This window comes from Hordeum vulgare, chromosome 5H (genome assembly GCF_904849725.1).
Source record: "Hordeum vulgare subsp. vulgare chromosome 5H, MorexV3_pseudomolecules_assembly, whole genome shotgun sequence".
Classification (NCBI taxonomy): Eukaryota; Viridiplantae; Streptophyta; class Magnoliopsida; order Poales; family Poaceae; genus Hordeum; species Hordeum vulgare.
The window spans coordinates 366,484,264-366,504,966 of record NC_058522.1 but is presented as its reverse complement, the minus strand read 5'-3'; the positions used below and the strand labels follow the sequence as shown (position 1 = coordinate 366,504,966).

Genomic DNA, 20,703 nt, shown 5'->3' with positions numbered 1-20,703 from the left:
GAACACAGTAACGCCTTAAGCAAGATGACATGATGTAGAGGATAAACTCAAACCAATGATGAAAACACCATCTTTTTACCCTTGATGGCAACAACACGATGCGTGCCTAGCTACCCTTTCTGTCACTGGGTGAGGTCACCGCACGGTATGAACCCAAAACCAAGCACTTCTCCCATTGCAAGAATCATAGATCAAGCTGGCCAAACAAAACCCACAACTCGAAGAGAATTACAAGGATATGAAATCATGCCTAAGAGAGATAAGAAGAAACTCAAATAAGATTCATAGATAATCTGATCATAAATCCACAATTCATCGGATCTCGACAAACACACCGCAAAAGAAGATTACATCGGATAGATCTCCATGAAGATAATGGAGAACTTTGTATTGAAGATCCAAGAGAGAGAAGAAGCCATGTAGCTACTAGCTATGGACCCGTAGTTCTGTGGTGAACTACTCACGCATCATCGGAGAGGTCATGGTGTTGATGAAGAAGCCCTCCGTATCCGAATCCCCCCTCCGGCACGGCACCAGAACGTGACCCAGATGGGATCTTGCGGAGACAGAAGCTTGCCGCGGCGAAAAGGTACTTTCGACGATCTCTTGATTTTTTCTGGGATTTTAGGGAATATATAGGCGAAAGACCTAGGGCAGAGGTGGCCGAGGGATCCCACAAGCCTGGGAGGCGCGGGCCCCCGTGGCCGCGGCTAGGGGGCTTGTGGGGTCCCTGCTGGCCCCGACCCTGATTCTCAGGCTTCCCGATCTTCTTCTGTTTCGGAAAAAATCTTTTTGTAAGTTTCGTTCCCTTTGGACTCCGTTTAAAATCCTCCTCTGAAAGGGGTCAAAAACATGGAAAAAACAGGAACTGGCACTTGGCACTGAGTTAATAAGTTAGTCTCAAAAAAGATATAAAAGGTATAGAAAACATCCAAAGTTTGACAAGATAATAGCATAAAACCATCAAAAATTATAGATACGTTGGAGACATATCAATGTACCACGAGCTTTGTTAATATAGTTGGATCATATGTTGCTCTTGTCTTTCTATCTTGTTGTGGTGAATTGAGTCTTCCCCTTTGTGGTTTCATCATTATAGGATTGGATATATTGGATTTGCAAATAGTTGATGTATGTCTTGCATGTGGATACCCGTGGTGGCAATGGGTATTCTATTGAGTCACTTGCTCCGTGTTTTGGTAATCAACTTGCGGATTCTCGAGGTGACAATTGGGTAATCTAGTCACGTAGGTTGATACACGCATTATCCTACTTTCTCCCATAGAAACTTTGGAGTTATCGTTGAAGTTCTTTGTGTTGGATTGAACATTATGAATATGAGAATTGTTTGATGCATGTCGAATAATTAACTCATAGACACTTGTGATGACATTGGAGTATCTAGGTGACATTAGAGTTCACTGATGCATATATTTTAGTGCGAATCTAGGTCTGTTTGTGACCTTCATTCTACACCTCTCGTGGATTGATAAATCTTAGGTCATCCATTTGAGGGAAATTTGCTACTGTCCTACAAAACTTTGTGCTTAGAGGCCCAACATAGTCTACAAGAATAAAGTTACATAGTAGACATCAACCACCTGTTTCGCGTGGCCCACCACCTACCGCTTCCCCATATTCTACCTTATCTTCTTCTCTCTCGCATTCACCACCCCCTCTCTTCCGAGCAGCCATGGCCAACTACCACCCGCCACTGCTCGCTCGTGCTCCTCCCGGCCCCTTGGTGGCTGCTGCACACCACGATCCAAGAAGCCACACCGTTATCGCGAACGTCACCGTGGAGCTACACGTAGGAAACAAGTTGTAACACGTGTCGGCGAGGACGTGGCGGCGATGCTCTGGGAAACAACTGACATCATCGTTTTGCTACATGCTTCAACCTGCGTCCCAATTTGCTACCACCAGCATCACATCCTGCAATAGCTCGATCGCGTGCCCCCGCAACACCGTCATGGAATCCGCTCCATGCATCCATCTAGCTCCACTTCGACATGCGAGCCTTCATCCCTGAAAGCTGCAACCGTCGTTGAATTTTGCTACTACTAGCAACAAAATTGCTACGTCCATCGGAGCTGCGGCCTGCCACGACAACATTTTTTTGGTGGAACCGTCCTCAGATTTTGCTACTATCGACGAGGTATTTTGCTTCCAACGTCATTTTGGTTTGCTGGAACCAACAATTTTTTTATATTTTTGCTACCACTATTTTTTTGTTTGCTACAACCAACATCGTTTTTTGCTACCACCCGCTTATTTGATTTTGCTACGACTCGCCAGCTAGATGCTACAAACGTTCTCGTAGATGTTGGAACCATGTCGGGCGTTTGTTGCAACCATGGTGACCACGTGCCCCGCGAGACACTGGACCATGTACGATGTTTTACGATGGCGAGGTGTTGCACGCAATCCCGAAAGGGGGACGCATGTTGGGGAGCGGGGACGGCGAGCGATTATGCTGGAACGAGGTGACATGCGGTAGACAGCGACACAACGTGCTCAAAGACGGTGACGTGCGGTCCTGCCGGAGACACACGCCTCTTGCTGTAGATGGACGACACTCCTATGCATGCGGCCGGCGGGAGGGGCAAGGTGTTTTTTCAAAGAGAAAGGAGACACGAGCGAGTACTAGCTAGCGCATCAGATGGTCAAGGATACATGGATCGGCCGGCCGCCGACGGACCAACCCAATTTCCGTCCGGCGCGCGGGCCTTAGCATCCGACTTTTAAAAAATTATCACGTCAACCCATTGTCGAATACAAGGGAAGCACAAAGCAATCTTGGGTATTTTCTTTCTTTGATATGTCTTGGGTATTTTTCTGTTTTTTTCTTGAGAAAATTGCCAAGCTTTATTGATTCAATCTCCCCTAATAATAAAGCGCGGAGCGCTTCTGCCGTCCGTCGTGGTTTTTTTGTGAAAAAGTCCCTCCGTTTTATAGCATTCAACCCGCAGTCCCTGGTTAAGTGGAAAAACGTTTTAGATTTGCAAGAAAGCCCCTCGCCCCCGGATCGGATCCGCCCGACCGCCGCCAGGGCCGCCCCGCGCCAGCCACCCCCGCGCCTTCTCCGCCCCCTGTCCCTCCTCTCCACCGACTGGCTCCTCCTAGCACCCGACCGGCCCTCGACCGGGGCTTCCGCCGCCTGCTGGCGCAGCGCGCCACCGCCACCTCCGGCTACGACCCGTCCCTCCTCCGCGGGGTCTCCTACAAGGTGGAGGACAGCGACGCCGACAGCCCCGTCCGCGTCGTTCAGCCCGTCCCCGCTGACGAGCAGCAGCGTCTCCACTCTCCAGCAGCGGCGGCGCAAGTGAGATCTGGTACCTCCAGTAGCATCAGCAAAACTGTTATCGGCCACCCAAATATTGTTCCTGTGTTAACAAACTCATTCGATGCCAATCCGGGATTCTTTGGATCTAATGGTGCTATACCAGGAGGTTTACCTCCCGCCCGAGCGTCCCCGCCGTCGGTGGCCGCGCCGCTGCCCACCGGTCGCCGGCCAGAGGTGAGTTGTTTCCAGCTAAAGAGCAGGCCTGGAGTCCTTTCGGTGCTGCAAGTTTGTGAAGCTCTGATGTTATCACCATCCCAGTTTCCCTTCTTCAGATATGCAGAATTGTTCCTTGTTCGTTGGATGCTTGAGCAGGGAAATGGTTTTCCTGGAGAGGCATCTCTACTGAATCAGGTGTTGAAAAATGTTCTCTTGTGTGTGTTTTAGTGCGAACTCGGATCAGTTGCTGCTCCAAACCCAACAATTCGGAGGAAGAACCCGCAAGAAGCGAGTCTCCTAGCGATGCCAAGGTTGGTCGTGCATTTACTACTCTTCTTTTCTAATAGTTGTCTCTGTTTCAGCCATACAAATTCATCTAGCCATAAGGTGGAGAATGCAAAGAGTGGGGACACTGTCATTCATATTTGGCGTGGTAATACCATAATAAACAGTCAGAAACCTTACGGTCTTGCAACATCTCCAGAATCAATATTCTGCTCCAGTCGGGCTCTATGTATACCCTGTTTTTTTAGTGGAATATGTAGTATATCCTGATGATCATGGATTATCTCAAAAAAAAGGCTTTCAAATTAGAAAGTTCTTCAAATTGTACAAGTAAATAATCCTTGAGAGATGTTTATGGCGAATGTCAACTGTCAGTCTGCACAAGACACAAGTGATGTATACATGATCCCCAAATGGTGAACAGTACCATTCTGCAAAATAAAATGCCTCAAGAACCAAAAGGGTCATGAACAATTTGTGGGCTTTTTTTGGTTAGTGCTCTATAGAAAACTTCTCCAGGCTCGTTTTGCTTTCAAGTCTGATGCGCGTTTTCTTTCTCATAGAGGATGAAGAAAATATTAGCTCCAGACGACGATGTCTAGCTTGCCTGTGTGCTGTAACATTAATCAGTGCATCGGGCCCAACGTTTTATGCGCCAAAAGGATTTGCTGCGGATATGACGAACAAGCCTGGCATACAAAAAGTTGAGTGCAGAAATTGTGGTGGTGGCGGCGCTATAATATGTAAGAGCTATTGCATTACCTTGGTCTCTTTCTATGTTATTACGTCTTCCTGGGTTCCATGCCTTGACCCTTGATTAGTCTGATGAGTAGACTTCCAGCTTCAACAGTGTGTTATAAGGAATTGTGCTTGTGAAGACCAATTTCGTTGATTGTAATTATATTCATTGAGTGTGTGTTTGTGTGGCTGATTTTTAACATTTAATTAAATTTTATATGATGACTATACTTTTCTTTTCGAACACGGACGCAGATGTACATACGTACTTAATACACTTATCCCTATAAATGCACGCAGGCATGTACACTCTATTCTATGAACACCTTTGAAAGACTGAGCCGACAAATCATCTTAGATTGACGAAGTCGTCATAAACGTCTCCGTAGTCTATGGGAACATATTCTTCCATTGAACGCGTATCATTGGAATGCCTGAAATAAATCTATACCTAATAATAAAGCGGCTATTGCTTCCGTCGGAAAACCCACCGCGGTATTTTTATAAAAAAGCCCTTGTAATTTTTGTTATTCAACCCGCGCTCCATCATTTATCTCCAACGTAAAAGGAAAAAACAATTCGCTGCAAAAATTATACCCGTACGCATCGCCTCCTTCCGTCGACTCTGGGCCACCCTAGCCTGTGCCCAGGCCGCCGCCACACCACTCGTCGTCGCGGCCGACCTCAACCGCCACCGCTGCCGATCTCAACCCACCCGCCTCCGCGGCCGTACCTCTCCCCGCTCACTGTCCCCGTTGCGGCGCTCGAGCGCATCGCATCGACCCTAGTCCACCCTGGCCTGTGCCCAGGCCGCTGCCACACCACTCGTCGCCGCGGGCCGACCTCAACCACCACTGTTGTCGATCTCAACCCACCCGCCTGCGTCTGCTCGATGCAGAACGACGCCGACGCGGCGGAGCGAAGTACTTGCAGGTGGAGGCGGGCCTCCATGGCTCACACGGGGAACTCCGAGGTTATGGCGCGGCAACGACGACTCCTTATGGCCAGATAGAGGCGCCTAACCCTTGCTCCCCTCATCGTATCCCCTCCTCCGGCAGAAACTTATCATCTGGTGAGATTCCCTCCCCATGCCTCCAACTGTGTGCCAAGCACCGGCAAGACATTTTGTTTTGTGGGGATTTGTTTGCTGATGAATGAATGTATTGAATGTAAGATTGCATTGTTGTAGAGACAGAGAATGGAACACCACCTCCAGTTTGTCATCTGATCCTACATTCTCTACCCCATGAGTGAAATAATATAACAGTCCATTGATCAATTCACGTAACCTCTTTGTTTTGCTTTGCTTGTCCCGCTCAATTTCTCATCATGGTGGAATTAACAATGGACGGGTTGATTTCTCAACAAAATAGGATATGACTGACTACATTAGTTAGTTAGCTTATTATTTTAATAAATCAAAATAATTATAAAAAGATTAAAAGCGTGTGATATCTTTTTCTTCCGTTGCAACGCACGGGCCCTTTTGCTAGTGCAATATTCATAGGTACAACTCGGATATTTTTCTATGAGAAACTAGCCAAGCTTTTTTGGTATGTCTTGGGTATTTTTCTGATGTCAAAGAAAATATAGATCTCGGGTATTTCTCCGAGGACAACCGATCTCGGGTCTGGTCTAGTATCTGGGCTGGGCACCTGTTAAATGACTCGCATAATATTTGAGCCCACTATTTGTAACTGGGCTTCACACTCAACCCTTTAAATAGCGAGCACAGATCGGCCCATTTAAAGCCCGATAGGGTTTTGTTTCTAGGTCTCGATGCTCCTATATAAATCACCGCTTCCCCCAACCTTCCCATCCCCTCGCTCTCGCCGCCGCCGCTGTGTTCTCTCCCGCGCCGACGCAGCCATGGTTCGTTCTCTCTCTCTCTCGACCTCTCACGCCTGTTTCCCCAACGTCTATGTTCCTTGGCTCTGCTCTGACTCCGTGTGGTTCGTTTCTCGTTCTTGGTTTCCAGGTGAAGTACTCGACGGATCCCGCGAATCCCACCAAGTGTAAGTTATATTTTTCGACGAGATGGATGGATCTGCTTTCGTCGTGTCGTATGATGATTTACGCAGATCTGCGGGTTTCTCATATGTGCATTTTCCCTTGATTCTTGTAGCCGCCAAGGCCATGGGCCGCGACCTGCGTGTTCATTTCAAGGTGAGCTCCCAAGTCTAATCCCGATAACGCTTTTCAGTCGATCTTGCAGTGAATGGCTTGCTCGTAGATTATGCTACTGTATCTTCATTCTCGTTGTCGACTTAAGCTTGGAAGCCTATATTCAGAAGGATTAGCCGTTCTCACCATTTATCTGTTGTGGTCGTACCTTAGAGCTTTAGTTCTTGTATAGGTTTTTGGCAATAAACTTGTATTAGTTCAAGATTAGTTTGGAGCACAAACTAAGCGATTTGATTGGCGCCACGAATTCCCATAATCCTATTGTTTGTAAGCTAATGAACTAATTGAGTGACTGATAGCATCATTTCTTTGAATGTACTACATGGTACAGTTTTTTCAGTTAGAAGGCACCTAAGCAGCTTGTTAGTATGTGATCTAAATAGTATCCTGTAGACTCAGAAAATTTAATCATCTGAAAGTTGAAAGCAATTTGGAGCTTCTGTGGTACTCTAGTTAGCAGTGCGCATCAGTTTTTCTTTGTGGAAATCATTCTCTTGACGTATGCAAGTTTGGAAAACTCTATTTATTTGTATTGAGCTTAGTTTCATATATAGTGCTGGAATTTCTTTCACTTGCATCCTAAAGAAAAAAAGCAGGATGCTTTGCTTTCTATAAGCAGTGTCCCCGTAATCTCTAGGAATATCATTTTCATTGTTTTTGGGTGAACCAGTGGACACAGTACTTTGTGTTTTATGTCTATTGGTTCAGTAAATGATGACACATTTTATGTCAATTATGTGTGCTTCACTGTTAGAAGTTGGTCTGCTGTTGAATATGCCAAAACGTTAACATATTGTTAAAGTTTGGTTTGCAATTGAATATGCCATACCAAATGTTAACTTTTACTAAATTATGCATACAGTTGGATCCTGGCTGTTCATTGGTTATAGTTTTGGATCTTTCTTTTGCTATCAACCTAAAGTAAAAAAGCAGGATGCTTTGCTCTCTATAAGCAGTGTCCCCGTAAACTTTAGGAAGATCATATTGTCATTGTTATTGGGTGAACCGATGGACACAGTACTATGTGTTTTATGTCTATTGGTTCAGTAAATGAAGGCACATTTCTTGGTAATGCCATATTTTTGTGGTTGACTGGTAACTCTCACCATTTTTGAGGTAATGAGTGGCTGTCTGCTGTTGTTTGGAGCTGTTCCTTTTGTTGTGACCCTAAAGTACAAAAAGCAGGATGCTTTGCTCTTTATAAGCAGTGTCCCTGTAAGCTTTAGGGAAATTATGATCATTGTTCTTGGGTGAACCATTGGACACAGTACTATGTGTTTTATGTCTATTGGTTCAATAAACGATGGCACATTTTTGTTATTCAAGCTCTATTGATTTGTGTTGTGCTCTACACTTCCAACACATGTTGTCATTGATTGTTTAGCGTGTCTAGTTATACTTCTAGAGCTCATTTTTGAGCCATAAAAATTTATGTAGCTGTCTGCTTGTTGATTTTGGTTGTATTATCTGATCTTCCTAACTATCCTTGCTGTATGGCTACCTGTGTATATTTTCTAATCTGTATATTTAAATTTGCAGAACACTAGGGAAACAGCGTTTGCCCTGAGGAAGATGCCGCTGAACAAGGCTAAGAGGTACCTTGAGGATGTGTTGGCACACAAGCAAGCCATCCCCTTCCGGAGGTACTGCCGTGGTGTTGGACGCACGGCCCAGGTTAAGAACCGTCAGCCAAATGGTCAGGGACGCTGGCCTGCCAAGTCTGCTAAGTTCGTTCTGGATCTTCTAAAGAACGCAGAGAGCAATGCTGAGGTCTGTTATCTTACCATGACTGCCAAAGTTTACAAGTCCATGATAAGTGTCATCTTTTTATATCTCCAATATTGCTATTCAGGTGAAAGGTCTTGATGTGGATGCTCTCTACATTTCGCACATCCAAGTGAACCAGGCCCAGAAGCAGCGGCGCAGGACCTACCGTGCTCATGGACGCATCAACCGTAAGTTTTGTCGAAACGCCTGCTTCATCTTATGAATGTTTCAGGCTGTCTTTGTAGATTGCTCATAGCTCCCCTACCTTGCTCCAGCCTACATGTCCAACCCATGCCACATTGAGCTGATCTTGTCTGAGAAGGAAGAGCCGGTGAAGAAGGAGGTGAGCATTCTCTGCATTTATCATTGCTCAGTTGCTGCTCCTTACTGTGTTTGTGATGTTCTAAGTGTTGTTTTATGGGCCTGCTAATGTGTTTGATCTTTGTCTGTGCAGGCTGAGTCCCAGATTGCCAGGAAGGCCTAGAGAAGGAAGCTCTACATCATCTGTCCACCTATTCGTTAGAGCACTTTGTAGCATCTGGTTTGGCTGAGTGGAATTTTTGCCCTGTTATCTGTCGTCTAAATACTGCTAGCTCATACTTTGTGAAAGTCTCTTCTAATGGATTCGATCTGGTTGTGTTTTGGAATATTTTTCATCGTATCTTATGGGTGTTGGTTTGCTGCTCTCAACACCTGCTTGATTCCTCGAATGGCCCCTACGTTGGATTTGAAGCTGTGTGCATTGTAGTTAATTGCGGCATGTGATGAGTGGTTATGATATTAACTACAATTTTAACTGTCCATTTCAAAAAGCATACGTAGTGGCAAATAAGTATAACACAACTGTTTTGTGATAGGAGTAATCCATCATAATCTTTTCCCTCGCCTTATTTTGCTGAGCTCTTACTTGTGCTATTGCCCTGATATTCTGCTGTTGCCGTTTTGGAAGTAATCCATCATAATCTGCTCCCTCACCTTATTGTGACGAGCACTGACCGTGTTTTGAGCTCAACCAAATCATCCTGGTAACACCATCCTTTGTCATTGATGTTTTCATGAGGCTCATCCTCTCCGAGATGTGAGTGCTTACACCAAAAAATTGTTACCTCCCACATAGTGTCAACTCTCCATGTTTTACCAGCGTGCCAAACAAGCCCAATGAGATTAAAGCACACCAAAAGCACACAACATATCCTCCCTAACACTCTTATTGTTAAGCAAACATAGCCCTCTTCCATCATACTAGATTGATGTTGTGCATGATTACACCAAACAATTGTTACCTCCCACATAGTGTGAACGCTCCATGTTCTACCAGCGTGCCAAACAAGCCTAATGAGATTAAAGCACACCAAAAGCACACAACATATCCTCTCTAACACTCTTATTGTTAAGCAAACCTAGCCCTCTTCCATCATACTAGATTGGAGACCATTGAAGATATATACCATCAGGTTGATAGTATCCTTGAAGATATATACCATCAGGTTGACAGTATCCTCTGTTGTATTGGTGGCCATTGATCTCATAGTTGACCTGTGGGAAATTGCCCCTGAGAACACCGAAGAGGGCTATAGCACGTTGATATCATTATGAGAATCTGTCATGCCAAAAAAGTGTGTCAAATCGAAAGATCTTGTGATGACATACTTCTAGTATGACCGTGCAACAATGAACATGTTCTTCTACTCCAAGTGCATACAATCTATGCTCCCAAGCATCCACGAAGAGCCACTTGAAGCATTGATCAATAACAACCGGGTTGTATCCTCATCGTTTGATTATCTCTAAGTACCCTGGGCCAAAAACCTTAGCCACAACTTTGTAGAACATGTAAAATTGCTCAAGGCATGTCGACCCACTTATGCGTAGATCACAGATAACCCCATATGTAAGCATCCGAACAACTGTTGTGCATTTTCGATAAGAGGGTAAGCCAACCTTACAAATATGATCATACTTGCATTTCAAGTAATCATCATCACCCCCCCCCCCCCCCCAATACTTTGAACAATGGTCGCCACATCTGAAAGTGTCGCCGAAAAAAGACTGGCACGGAATAGTGCGTTTATGTGATGGAAATAATAATTTTAGAGTACGACATGGTTGTTTTCTCTCTTACGATTCAACACACGTGCATGGCCCTTTATTGTTGGATTCTAACGTTGCATCAAAATGTGTTCATCGACGAGATGTGTAGTTACCAGAACATCACTCTCATCACCGAGCGATTCCTCGGATGATGATGAACATGTGATGTTATTATAAAAAACTCATCTGAGTTCTCGGCCATGATCCTTCAGAGTGGTGAATTCGTACATGGCTAGACAACCGTGGGCATGGACGAATCTTGATCGGGCAAATGACCGAACACCTTGTGGGCTGCGATGATCGCGACATGGTTGAGTCTCGACCGATGAAGACGCCCATCTCGACCCGTTCTAGCTTCACGTCCCGTGATGGTGACAGTGGAGACAGTGTGCTAAGGCCGACATCTATCGTGGATAAGCCGCGTGCCATGATCTACATCGACAGTGACAAGAAGTGGAAACAATACCGATGATGGGGGCACCGGTTTACTCATTGGTGCATGCGTCGTTGCGGCTGGGTGAGGCTACCGGTGGTGAAAGAGAGGCTGGAAGCTAGGTGGCGGCATTGAGGACTAAGAGGACAAGGAGGTCGAACTCTCCGCATCGATAGTCGAGCCATGTGATGGTATCCTATACTAGAGGTCACTCACCGCATCGTCTCTCCGCCAGGTGGGCTAGGTCGAGGACCTCCCGTGGTGGTTCATAAAAGGGCCACGCCGGGAAGTCCCATGACACATACAAGGAAGATTTCAAAAGTCTTGTTTTTCAGGACAAGGACTCCTTGAGCGTGGATGACTCCTCTCCACCGATGTAGATGACTAGGACTCATGTTATCCTAGACCTCTAGTATCTTATATAACTTGAGGCTAGGCTAGTCGATAGTGATGGAGAACGTTGCATGGGAATTTTTTTCCTACACGCATCCAAGATCTATCTATGGACATGTATAGCTACGAGAGGGGGAGGGCATGTACATACCCTTGTAGATTGCTAAGCAGAATCGTTAAGAAACGCGATTGATGTAGTCGAACGTCTTCACGATCCAATCACGACCCGTCCTAATCTAGAGCCGAACGGACGACACCTCCGTGTTCAACACACATACGGCTCGATGACTACTCCACCTCCCCGATCCAGCGAGCGTAGGCGGAGTAGTAGCTGATTTCTCCGGCAGCACGACGCCGTGGTGACGGTGGTGATGGTACGATCTCGGCACGGCTTCGCCAAGCGTTGTCGCGACGCGATGGAGGAGAAGAACTACTACTACTACTACTAGAGAGAGAGAGAGAGAGAGAGAGAGAGAGAGGGAGGGCGCCGCCAAGGATTGGTGTGTTGGCTGCTGATACATGTCCGTCGTATCTACTTTTCCAAACTCTTTCCTGTGCTTTGCTTTTAATTGATATTGAGTATGACTATGACTGGTTCTTCTTTGCCATGAATTACAATGTTCAGTCAATCCTTGGTCTTTGAAGGTGCTCTGCATTTATGTTTTGCGGTCTCAGAAAGAGCTAGCGAGATACCATCTGTTCATATTGCTTCATGATTGTTTTGATTGAAGTGTTGACATTTGAAACTCATTATTATTGCTCGCTAGTTGATTATGCCATTGATATGAGTTCCTCTTGAGACCTAAATGTCATTGCTTATGTGGTTAGCTTATGATCTTGCTGAAAATGTGAATATGAGTTAGACATAATTGCAACAACAAGATCAAACAGAGTTCGTAAAAGTTTTTCTTTTGTCTCTTTCAGTTTGTCAACCGAATTGCTTGAGGACAAGCAAGGCTTTAAGCTTGGGGGAGTTGATACGTCTCCGTCATATCTACATTTTCAAACTCTTTTGCCCTTGTTTTGGACTCTAATTTGCATGATTTGAATGGAACTAACCCGGACTAACGCTGTTTTCAGCATAATTGCCATGTTGTTGTTTTTGCGCAGAAATAAAAGTTCTCGGAATGACCTGGAAATTTACGAGGATTTTTGTGGAATATATAAAAAATACTGGCGCAAGAATCAACCGGAGGAGTGGAGGGAGGAGCCCACAAGCCCACCACGCGCGCCCCCATGGACGCGCCTAGCAGGCTTGTGGGGCCCTCGGAGCTCCGCCGCCTCCAACTCCAGCTCTATTTAGTCCCTTCCGCCTGGAAAACAATCAAGGAGGAGAGTTCATCGCGTTTTACGATACTGAGGTGCCGCCACCACCTGTTCTTCCTCTGGAGGGCAAACTGGAGTCCGTTCTCGGCTCCGGAGAGGGGAGATCGTCGCCATCGTCACCACCAACCTTCCTTCATCGCCAATTCCATGATGCTCTTCACCGTTCGTGAGTAATCTCATCGTAGGCTCGCTGGACGGTGATGGGTTGGATGAGATCTATCATGTAATCGAGTTAGTTTTGATGGGGATTGATCCCTAGTATCCACTATGTTCTGAGATTAATGTTGCTACTACTTTGCCATGCTTAATGCTTGTCACTAGGGCCCGAGTGCCATGATTTCAGATATGAACCTATTATGTTCTCGTCAATATATGTGTGTTCTTGATCCTATCTTGCAAGTTGTAGTCACCTACTATGTGTTATGACCCGGCAACCCCGGAGTGACAATAGCCGGAACCACTCCCGGAGATGACCATAGTATGAGGAGTTCATGTATTCACTGAGTGCTAATGTTTTGTTCCGGTTCTCTATTAAAAGGAGAACCTTAATATCCCGTAGTTTCCATTAGGACCCCGCTGCCACGGGAGGGATGGACAATAGATGTCATGCAAGTTCTTTTCCCTAAGCACGTATGACTACATACGGAATACATGCCTACATTACATTGACGAACTGGAGCTAGTTACATATCTCTCCATGTTATAACTGTTGCATGATGAATATCATCCGGTATAATTATCCATCACCGATCCAATGCCTATGAGTTTTTCCTGCTGGTCCTTGCTATGTTACTTTGCCGCTACTGCTGTCACTGCTGCTACTCTTACTCTGTCACTGCTGCTGTCACTGCTGCTACTGTTACTCTGTCACTGCTGCTACTATTACTGTTGCTACTGTTGCTATCACACCACTTTGCTACTGATACTAAGTCATTCAGGTGTGGTTGAATTGAAAACTCAACTGCTAATACTCGAGAATATTCTTTGGCTTCCCCTTGTGTCGAATCAACAAATTTGGGTTGAATACTCTACCCTCGAAAATTGTTGCGATCCCCTATACTTGTGGGTTATCAGCTGCCTCCCTCTCCTCTCATATATATAGGGGGAGGGTTAGGGGCGACGGCCAAGGAGGTTGCCTTGGCCCCCAAGGAGAGGGGATGGAGCCATGGAGGTCACCGTTGGGCTAGCCCACGCCCTTGTCCTCATGGGACTTTGGTGGGAGGGGCGGCTAACCCATCACGGGCTGGTGCACCACCTCTCTCAACCCATGGGGCCCTCCGGGGTGGGTTGATCCTCACGTGGACCCCCGGAACTCCTTCCGGCACTTCCGACGAAATCCGACAGAATCCAAAACTATTTCGGAACACGAATAGCAACTTCCACTATATGAATCTTTACCTACGGACCATTCCGGAGCTCCTCGTCATGTCTGGGATCTCATCCGGGAGACCGAAGAACCTTCGGTCACCAACATACATAACTCAACAATATTATCTCGTCAATGAACGTTAAGCATGCGGACCGTTCGGGTTCGAGAACTATGCAGACATGACTGAGACACCTCTACGGTCAATAACAAATAGCGGGACAGATGCCCATATTGGTTCCTACATATTCCACAAAGATCTTTTATTGGTCGAACCACGATGCCAAGGATTCAATCAATCCCGTATGGAGTTCCCTTTGTTCAGCGGTATGTTACTTACCCGAGATTCGGTCGTCGGTTTCTCCATACCTAGTTCAATCTCGTTACCGGCAAGTCTCTTTACTCGTTCCCGTAATACAAGATCGTGTGACCAACTACTTAGTCACATTGCTTGCAAGCTACTTGCGATGTTGTATTACCGAGTGGGCCCAAAGATACTTCTTCGTTATACGGAGTGACAAATCCTAGTCTCGATCCATGCCAACCCAATAGACACCCTCGGAGATACTTGTAGAGCATCTTTATAATCACCCAGTTACGTTGTGACGTTTGATATACACAAGGCATTCCTCCGGTGTCACGGAGTTGCATTATCTCATGGTCTTAGGAACAAATACTTGACACACAGAAAGCAATAGCAATAAACTTAGTCATATGGTCAAATGCTATTCTTACGGTTGGGTCTTGTCCATCACGTCATTCTCCTAATGATGTGATCCCGTTATCAAATGACAACTCATGCTACGGTTAGGAAACTTTAACCATCTTTTATCAATGTGCTAGTCTAGTAGAGGTTCACTAGGGGCACAATTTTGTCTATGTATCCACACATGTATGCAAGTTTCTAAACAATACAATAATAGGATGGATACTAAACGATTATGATGAAAAAGGAAATATTATAATAACCAATTTATTATTGCCTCTAGGGCATATTTCTAACAGTCTCCCATTTGCACTAGAGTCAGTAATCTAGTATTACATGGTAATGAATCTAACACCCATAGATTTCTAGTGTGTTGATCATGTTTGCTCGTGATAGAGGTTTAGTCAACGGGTCTGCAACATTCAGATCCGTATGTACTTTGCAAATATTTATGTCCTCCTCCTTGATATAATCGTGGATGGAATTGAAGCGGCGCTATATGTGCCTGGTCCTTTTGTGAAACCTGGGTTCCTTGGCTAGAGCAATGGGACCGACGTTGTCACATAAGAGGGTCATTGGATCTAGTGCACTAGGCACAACTCCAAGATTTGTCATGTACTGCTTCATCCAGACACCTTCCTTTGCTGCTTCTGAAGCAGTTATGTACTCTGCTTCATATGTAGAATCCGCTACCATGCTTTGCTTGGAAGTACACCACATGACCATATCCACTGGCCAAAATTATTCTCTAATTTCTTCTCGGATACAATTGAGTCTTAATGTTCTTCACGACTATTAGATACCTCCTCTCTTGCATGTGATTATTATGTAAAAATAGAGATAATGACGAATATATATCTTCTAAAGGGCATTAGGTGGCTGCTAGAAGGGCATGTGGTCCACAAGGGGAGTAGTAGCGGTGTGATGTAGTACATCACTTGGGAGCAAAGCACAAATAGTCTAAACAACCCCATTTCTCCTCCATATATGGGCTGGATTTTGGGGGCTCCAGACAGTCCAGGGTTGATTTTGGGAATCCCGTTGGTATTAGAGCATATTTCTCCCAAAGTGGTTTTGATGATTGAAGACAATGCGCTTTGCCAACTCACCATGCGCATTTTAGCTTTCAGATATTATCAGATGGCACAAGACAATCTATTTCCCCTTAGTGCTTAAGAGAGTAGACGGTTATTTTTCGACGATTTCCTTGTGGTGGTTTTGAGTCGTAGGAAATCCTATAATCAAGAGGGGGGCTGATACGCTCATTTGGCATCGTGAATGACAATTGATATTTGTGTTGATCCTGCCCATTATCCATTATTATCATACAATTCTTATGCCCTTCCTCTCTGAATATGCAAGGTACATCGCTGGGAGGGAAATATACGGGAACTCGAATTCTAGACCGGGAAATCGAGAAAAGGAAGAAAGATCAATTTGATCCAAATGATGTGAAACTTTATGGAGATTTTTTTGGAATATTTGAGAATTTCTGGGCCAAAAATATACTAGAGAGGGGCCACCAGCTCGGCACAAACCAACACGGCGCCCCCCTAGCCGCACCCTCATGCCTTGTGGGGCCGTGGCACACCCTTTGTTGACCATCTTCTCCTATATGGTATGTTTTACAATAGAAAAAAATGATAATTCATCTTTCGGGAGGGAGCGTCGCCGTCTCGAGGCGGAAACCTGGGCATGCCTTTTTGCTCTTCGGTACAAAGATTTTGCATGGGAAATTCCCGTGCGGGAGGGGTAAATCAAAGCCATCGTCATCACCAACGCTTCCTCCTTCATGGGAGGACCAATCTTCATCAACATCTTCACCAACACCATCTCATCTCCAACCCTAGTTCACCATGTGTATTTAATCTTTGTCTCAAAACCTGAGATTTGTACATGTGGGTTACTAGTTGTGTTGATTACATCTTGTAGTTTATGCTTGTTGGATTACTTGGTGGTAGATATTATGTTCATATCCTTAATTATTATTGTTACACCTCTTGAGGACATGGGAGAAGTCTTGTTATAAGTAATCATGTAAAGTTGGTTTTCGTTCGATATTTTGATGATATGGATGATGTTACTTCTCTTAGTGGTGTCATGTGAACGTCGACTACATGAAACTTCACCATGTTATGGGCCTAAGGGAAGTCAATATGGAGTAACAAATAGATGATGGGTTGCAAGAGTGACAAAAGGCAATAATAAGAATTATGTTATGCCCATCCTTCATCAAATTAAATTGATGACAAGCAACAGATCTAGCATACAACTTATTCTTCTTGAAAGAACCTTGAAGAGATAGAGAGATAAGCACCACTTGAAGCATAATTGAATGAAGCACCGATAAGAATTCACAATTGAATGGGAACACCACGAATTAATAGAGATACATGAGAATGAAGAGATCATGATCCACCTGAGAGGAAAAATTTAAACAAGACACGAGAATAATTGAGAGATGAACGAAGAGACAACAATTGAGAGGAATTGAGGATGAAAGCTGAAAGCTGAGAACGAAGAAGTCTTCTGAAATGATGGCCTTCGGAGGATGGAGAATGAAAACAACTCAGAGAAGCACCGGATAGCACGAAATGGATTACCCATGAACGAAAACAACCGAGAAGACAACACGAAGCTGAAATGATATCTTCACAAGAATGGAGAAAGACTGAGAGAAACACTTCTTCAAATTTGCAAGCTGAGAATGATGACGAGAAACAACACCAAGAATAACTGAGACACTCCGGAATAAAGAAGAATGCAAGGTTGAGCCAAATATGAGAATTGATTCAAATTGATCTTGAAGAAGGAATATGACTGATGAAAATCATACTTACGTCATAGTTGAAAAGAATTAGAGATCTCCGAAAATATTACAAGAGCCAGATAAGATCCTGGGAAAGAACCTGTGGGTTATGGGCCCACTCAAAGAAGCCACCGTTAGAAAAGATTGAAAGAAAGATTGAATGCACCGGTATAAGAAAAAAAACTTGATGAGGTTGAGCACCTCGAAATAATGAAAGATCGAGAATTAGGACTTCTGAAATATCTTCAACACTCCGGATAGAAAAAGAGGAATGAATAGCAAGATAGGCTCATAAGAATTATCAACATGGGAAAGAATTTACACGGATGAAAAGGATATAGTAAACACGGATAGCTTGAACTGAATTCATCGGAAAAGAACAAATTTAAGAAATGATGAACTCGACTATTGAGAATCTTCACAATGAATCACCGGATAGGACACGGAAGAAAAGATAGTGGAAGCATCACCAAAATGGAATGCACTTGGATGGAATCCAAACATAGAAGAAAAGGGCGGGAGGGCGGGGAAAACAAAAACAACTTGGGACAGATGAGATGAACTCCGGAATAAAATGAGAGAATGATCTACAATATTGGAGAGGATTCAATCCACTTGAAGAGAAACACACCGGTTGGAAAAGAATTGATATGATGACTCCGGTTGACAAGAAATAACAAGAGAATTGATTTGAGCAAAAGAATTAGCATTCCCATAAAAATATGAGAACACTTCTTGGAAAAGATATGAAATCACCATCTGACATCGAAGCAACTCGAATTACCACATACCAACAAAACAAAGGGTGAGGCTTATGAAACCAGCCAGAACAAACTCATGAGAAAGATTTTCTCTGATATTTTCGTGGACAGGATCGCACGGGCTCGATCCTTACAGTAGCCATCAAGTGCAAGGCAGTGCACCCTACATACGAAGCGTCCCCGAGTCGTAGCAAGCTACAAGGACTCTTGAAGACACAACGTGTACCGCTGTAAGTCGACCGTCAACAAACGAGTCCACTAGATGTCGAACCCCAACCTAACATCATGCATTTGTTGGAAGATTGTCCTATAAGCAACTACTTGAATTCCCACCTAAGAATTTCCGAAATATCTGGTCATGCAATCTGGTACACGGATACAAGGAGTAATAAGCACACAACTCCTATACTAACCCGTCACCTGTATCACATCCGTCAACACACGACCAGAATCTCGGACCTTCATCTACAACAGACCCTCGTGATCACAACGATACAAAGTATGGCAGTACTCCCGAACAATTTGCACCAGTACTGGGGACATCGGGGTTATCTCGCCACTACTAGTATTGAAGCAATTACGAACATCCTTCGTTCTGAGATACTAAGAAATCTGAATGATAATGATGTGCTCGAGAATCCTCTGGAGCTCAACTCCCCGGAAGAAAATCAAATCAGACAGGAGGCACCAAGACAGAACTCCGTCACATCGGCATCATCTAGATCCCAAGAATATCCGCGTGATCCTAAATTTTTTTTGGGTGAGAAGAGGAGTAGAATAAATTATTACGTCAAGATTCCTCACTAGAGCATAGAAGAGGAGAAAAAAGAATCCTACTCTCCGATATATAACTAGAGTAAAAGGACTTTTTCACTAGACTCGACTCGGCCAAGTTCGATCAATCAAGGGGGCTCCTAGGTCGGTACTGCTCTGATACCAACTTGTCACGCCCAAGATGCGACCCTATCCTCAATTTGGCACGAGGGCCTCGTCAGGGATAGAGGCGCATCTCGTCGTGTCGCAAGAATGGATATCGTTACAAGTACATGTACTGAAAAGAATATACATATATATATATAGAATTTGCTTACACTCGCCACAAGCTACATCAGTCACAACAGTACATTACATAATCATCATGAAGAAGTGCAGGGTCCGACTACGGACGAAAACAAACGAGAAAAAGAAGAACGACGTCCATCCTTGCTATCACAGGCTGCCGGCCTGGAACCCATCCTAGATCGATGAAGAAGAAGAAGAAGAAGCAACTCCAAATGAACAATCAAAGCGCTCGCGTCAAATAACCTTTACCTGTACCTGCAACTGGTGTTGTAGTAATCTGTGAGCCACAGGGGACTCAACAATCTCATTTCCAAAGGTATCAAGACTAGCAAAGCTTATTTGGTGAGGTATGGTTAAGTGGTGAGGTTGCAGCAGTGGCTAAGCATATATGAGGTGGCTAACTTACGAGTACAAGAATAAAGAGGAGGCTGATCTACGCATAGCGGACGTGAACTACTGATGATCAAATGAATGATCCTGAACACCTACCTACATCACACATAACCGCACCGTGTCCTCGATCGGAGAAGGAACTCACGAAAGATACAATCACGGTTACACACACGGTTGGCATGTTTTAGTTAAGTTAAATTCAAGTTATCTAGAACCAGTGTTAAACAAAGCTTCCACGTTGCCACATAACCGCGGGCACGGCTTTCCGAAAGATTTAACCCTGCAGGGGTGCTCCAACTTGTCCATCATAAATTACCACAAGCCGCATAGAAATCCTCGATCACGACACTCACGATCTCGTCGGATTCCTTAGTGGAAAACCTCAACTCTAAGATTACCCAAAGAATCACCGGAATTCTGATGCACAAGATATCTCGTCAAAGGTAAAACTAATCCAGCAAGGCCGCCTGACGTGTCGTCGATCCCAATAGGAGCCGCGTATCTCGTTCTCAGGACACGACGGATAAGCTACGCATACGGAGGCCTGATAGAAATCACCCAAGTTGCCCCGGGTTGGCTCCGCACAGTGCTCTGTTTTGGACCAACACTGGCCCTCCCTGTATTATGTGGAATTACTCCTCGGGTAGCGCTAACTCCCCATGCATTTTAAATTAACAGAATTATTATGTTGGGCGAATAGTACCAATGTTGGGCCTTGCGAGACCAGCTTTAATCTAAAACGAATTATCAAGGGGGTCCCCATAACAACCCCAATCGTGTTAGGAGCGCTCAATTATGGAACATAACACCGGTAGCTGAAACTAAGGGGGCAAAGGTGGAACAAAATACCAGGCTAGAAAGGCCGAGCCTTCCACCTTTTACCAAGT

At 44.7% G+C, this 20,703-nt stretch overlaps 1 protein-coding gene and 3 non-coding genes across 4 annotated transcripts; all 4 read left to right on the top strand.

Annotated features, from left to right (window-relative positions):
* Positions 1-6,266: 6,266 nt before the first annotated feature.
* Positions 6,267-9,125, top strand: LOC123452940 (60S ribosomal protein L17-1). Its single transcript, XM_045129685.1, has 7 exons — positions 6,267-6,397; positions 6,504-6,540; positions 6,651-6,691; positions 8,249-8,479; positions 8,562-8,664; positions 8,752-8,819; positions 8,931-9,125. Exons 1-7 carry the CDS (start codon positions 6,305-6,307, stop codon positions 8,958-8,960), a joined length of 603 nt encoding a protein of 200 aa, XP_044985620.1. The 5' UTR covers positions 6,267-6,304; the 3' UTR covers positions 8,961-9,125.
* On the top strand, positions 7,296-7,434 carry LOC123400606. Its single transcript, XR_006610826.1, has one exon. It is a non-coding gene; the product is annotated as a small nucleolar RNA snoR74 (small nucleolar RNA).
* LOC123400604 lies at positions 7,633-7,773 on the top strand. The gene has a single exon (XR_006610824.1). It is a non-coding gene; the product is annotated as a small nucleolar RNA snoR74 (small nucleolar RNA).
* Positions 7,885-8,023, top strand: LOC123400605. The gene has a single exon (XR_006610825.1). It is a non-coding gene; the product is annotated as a small nucleolar RNA snoR74 (small nucleolar RNA).
* Positions 9,126-20,703: the final 11,578 nt, after the last annotated feature.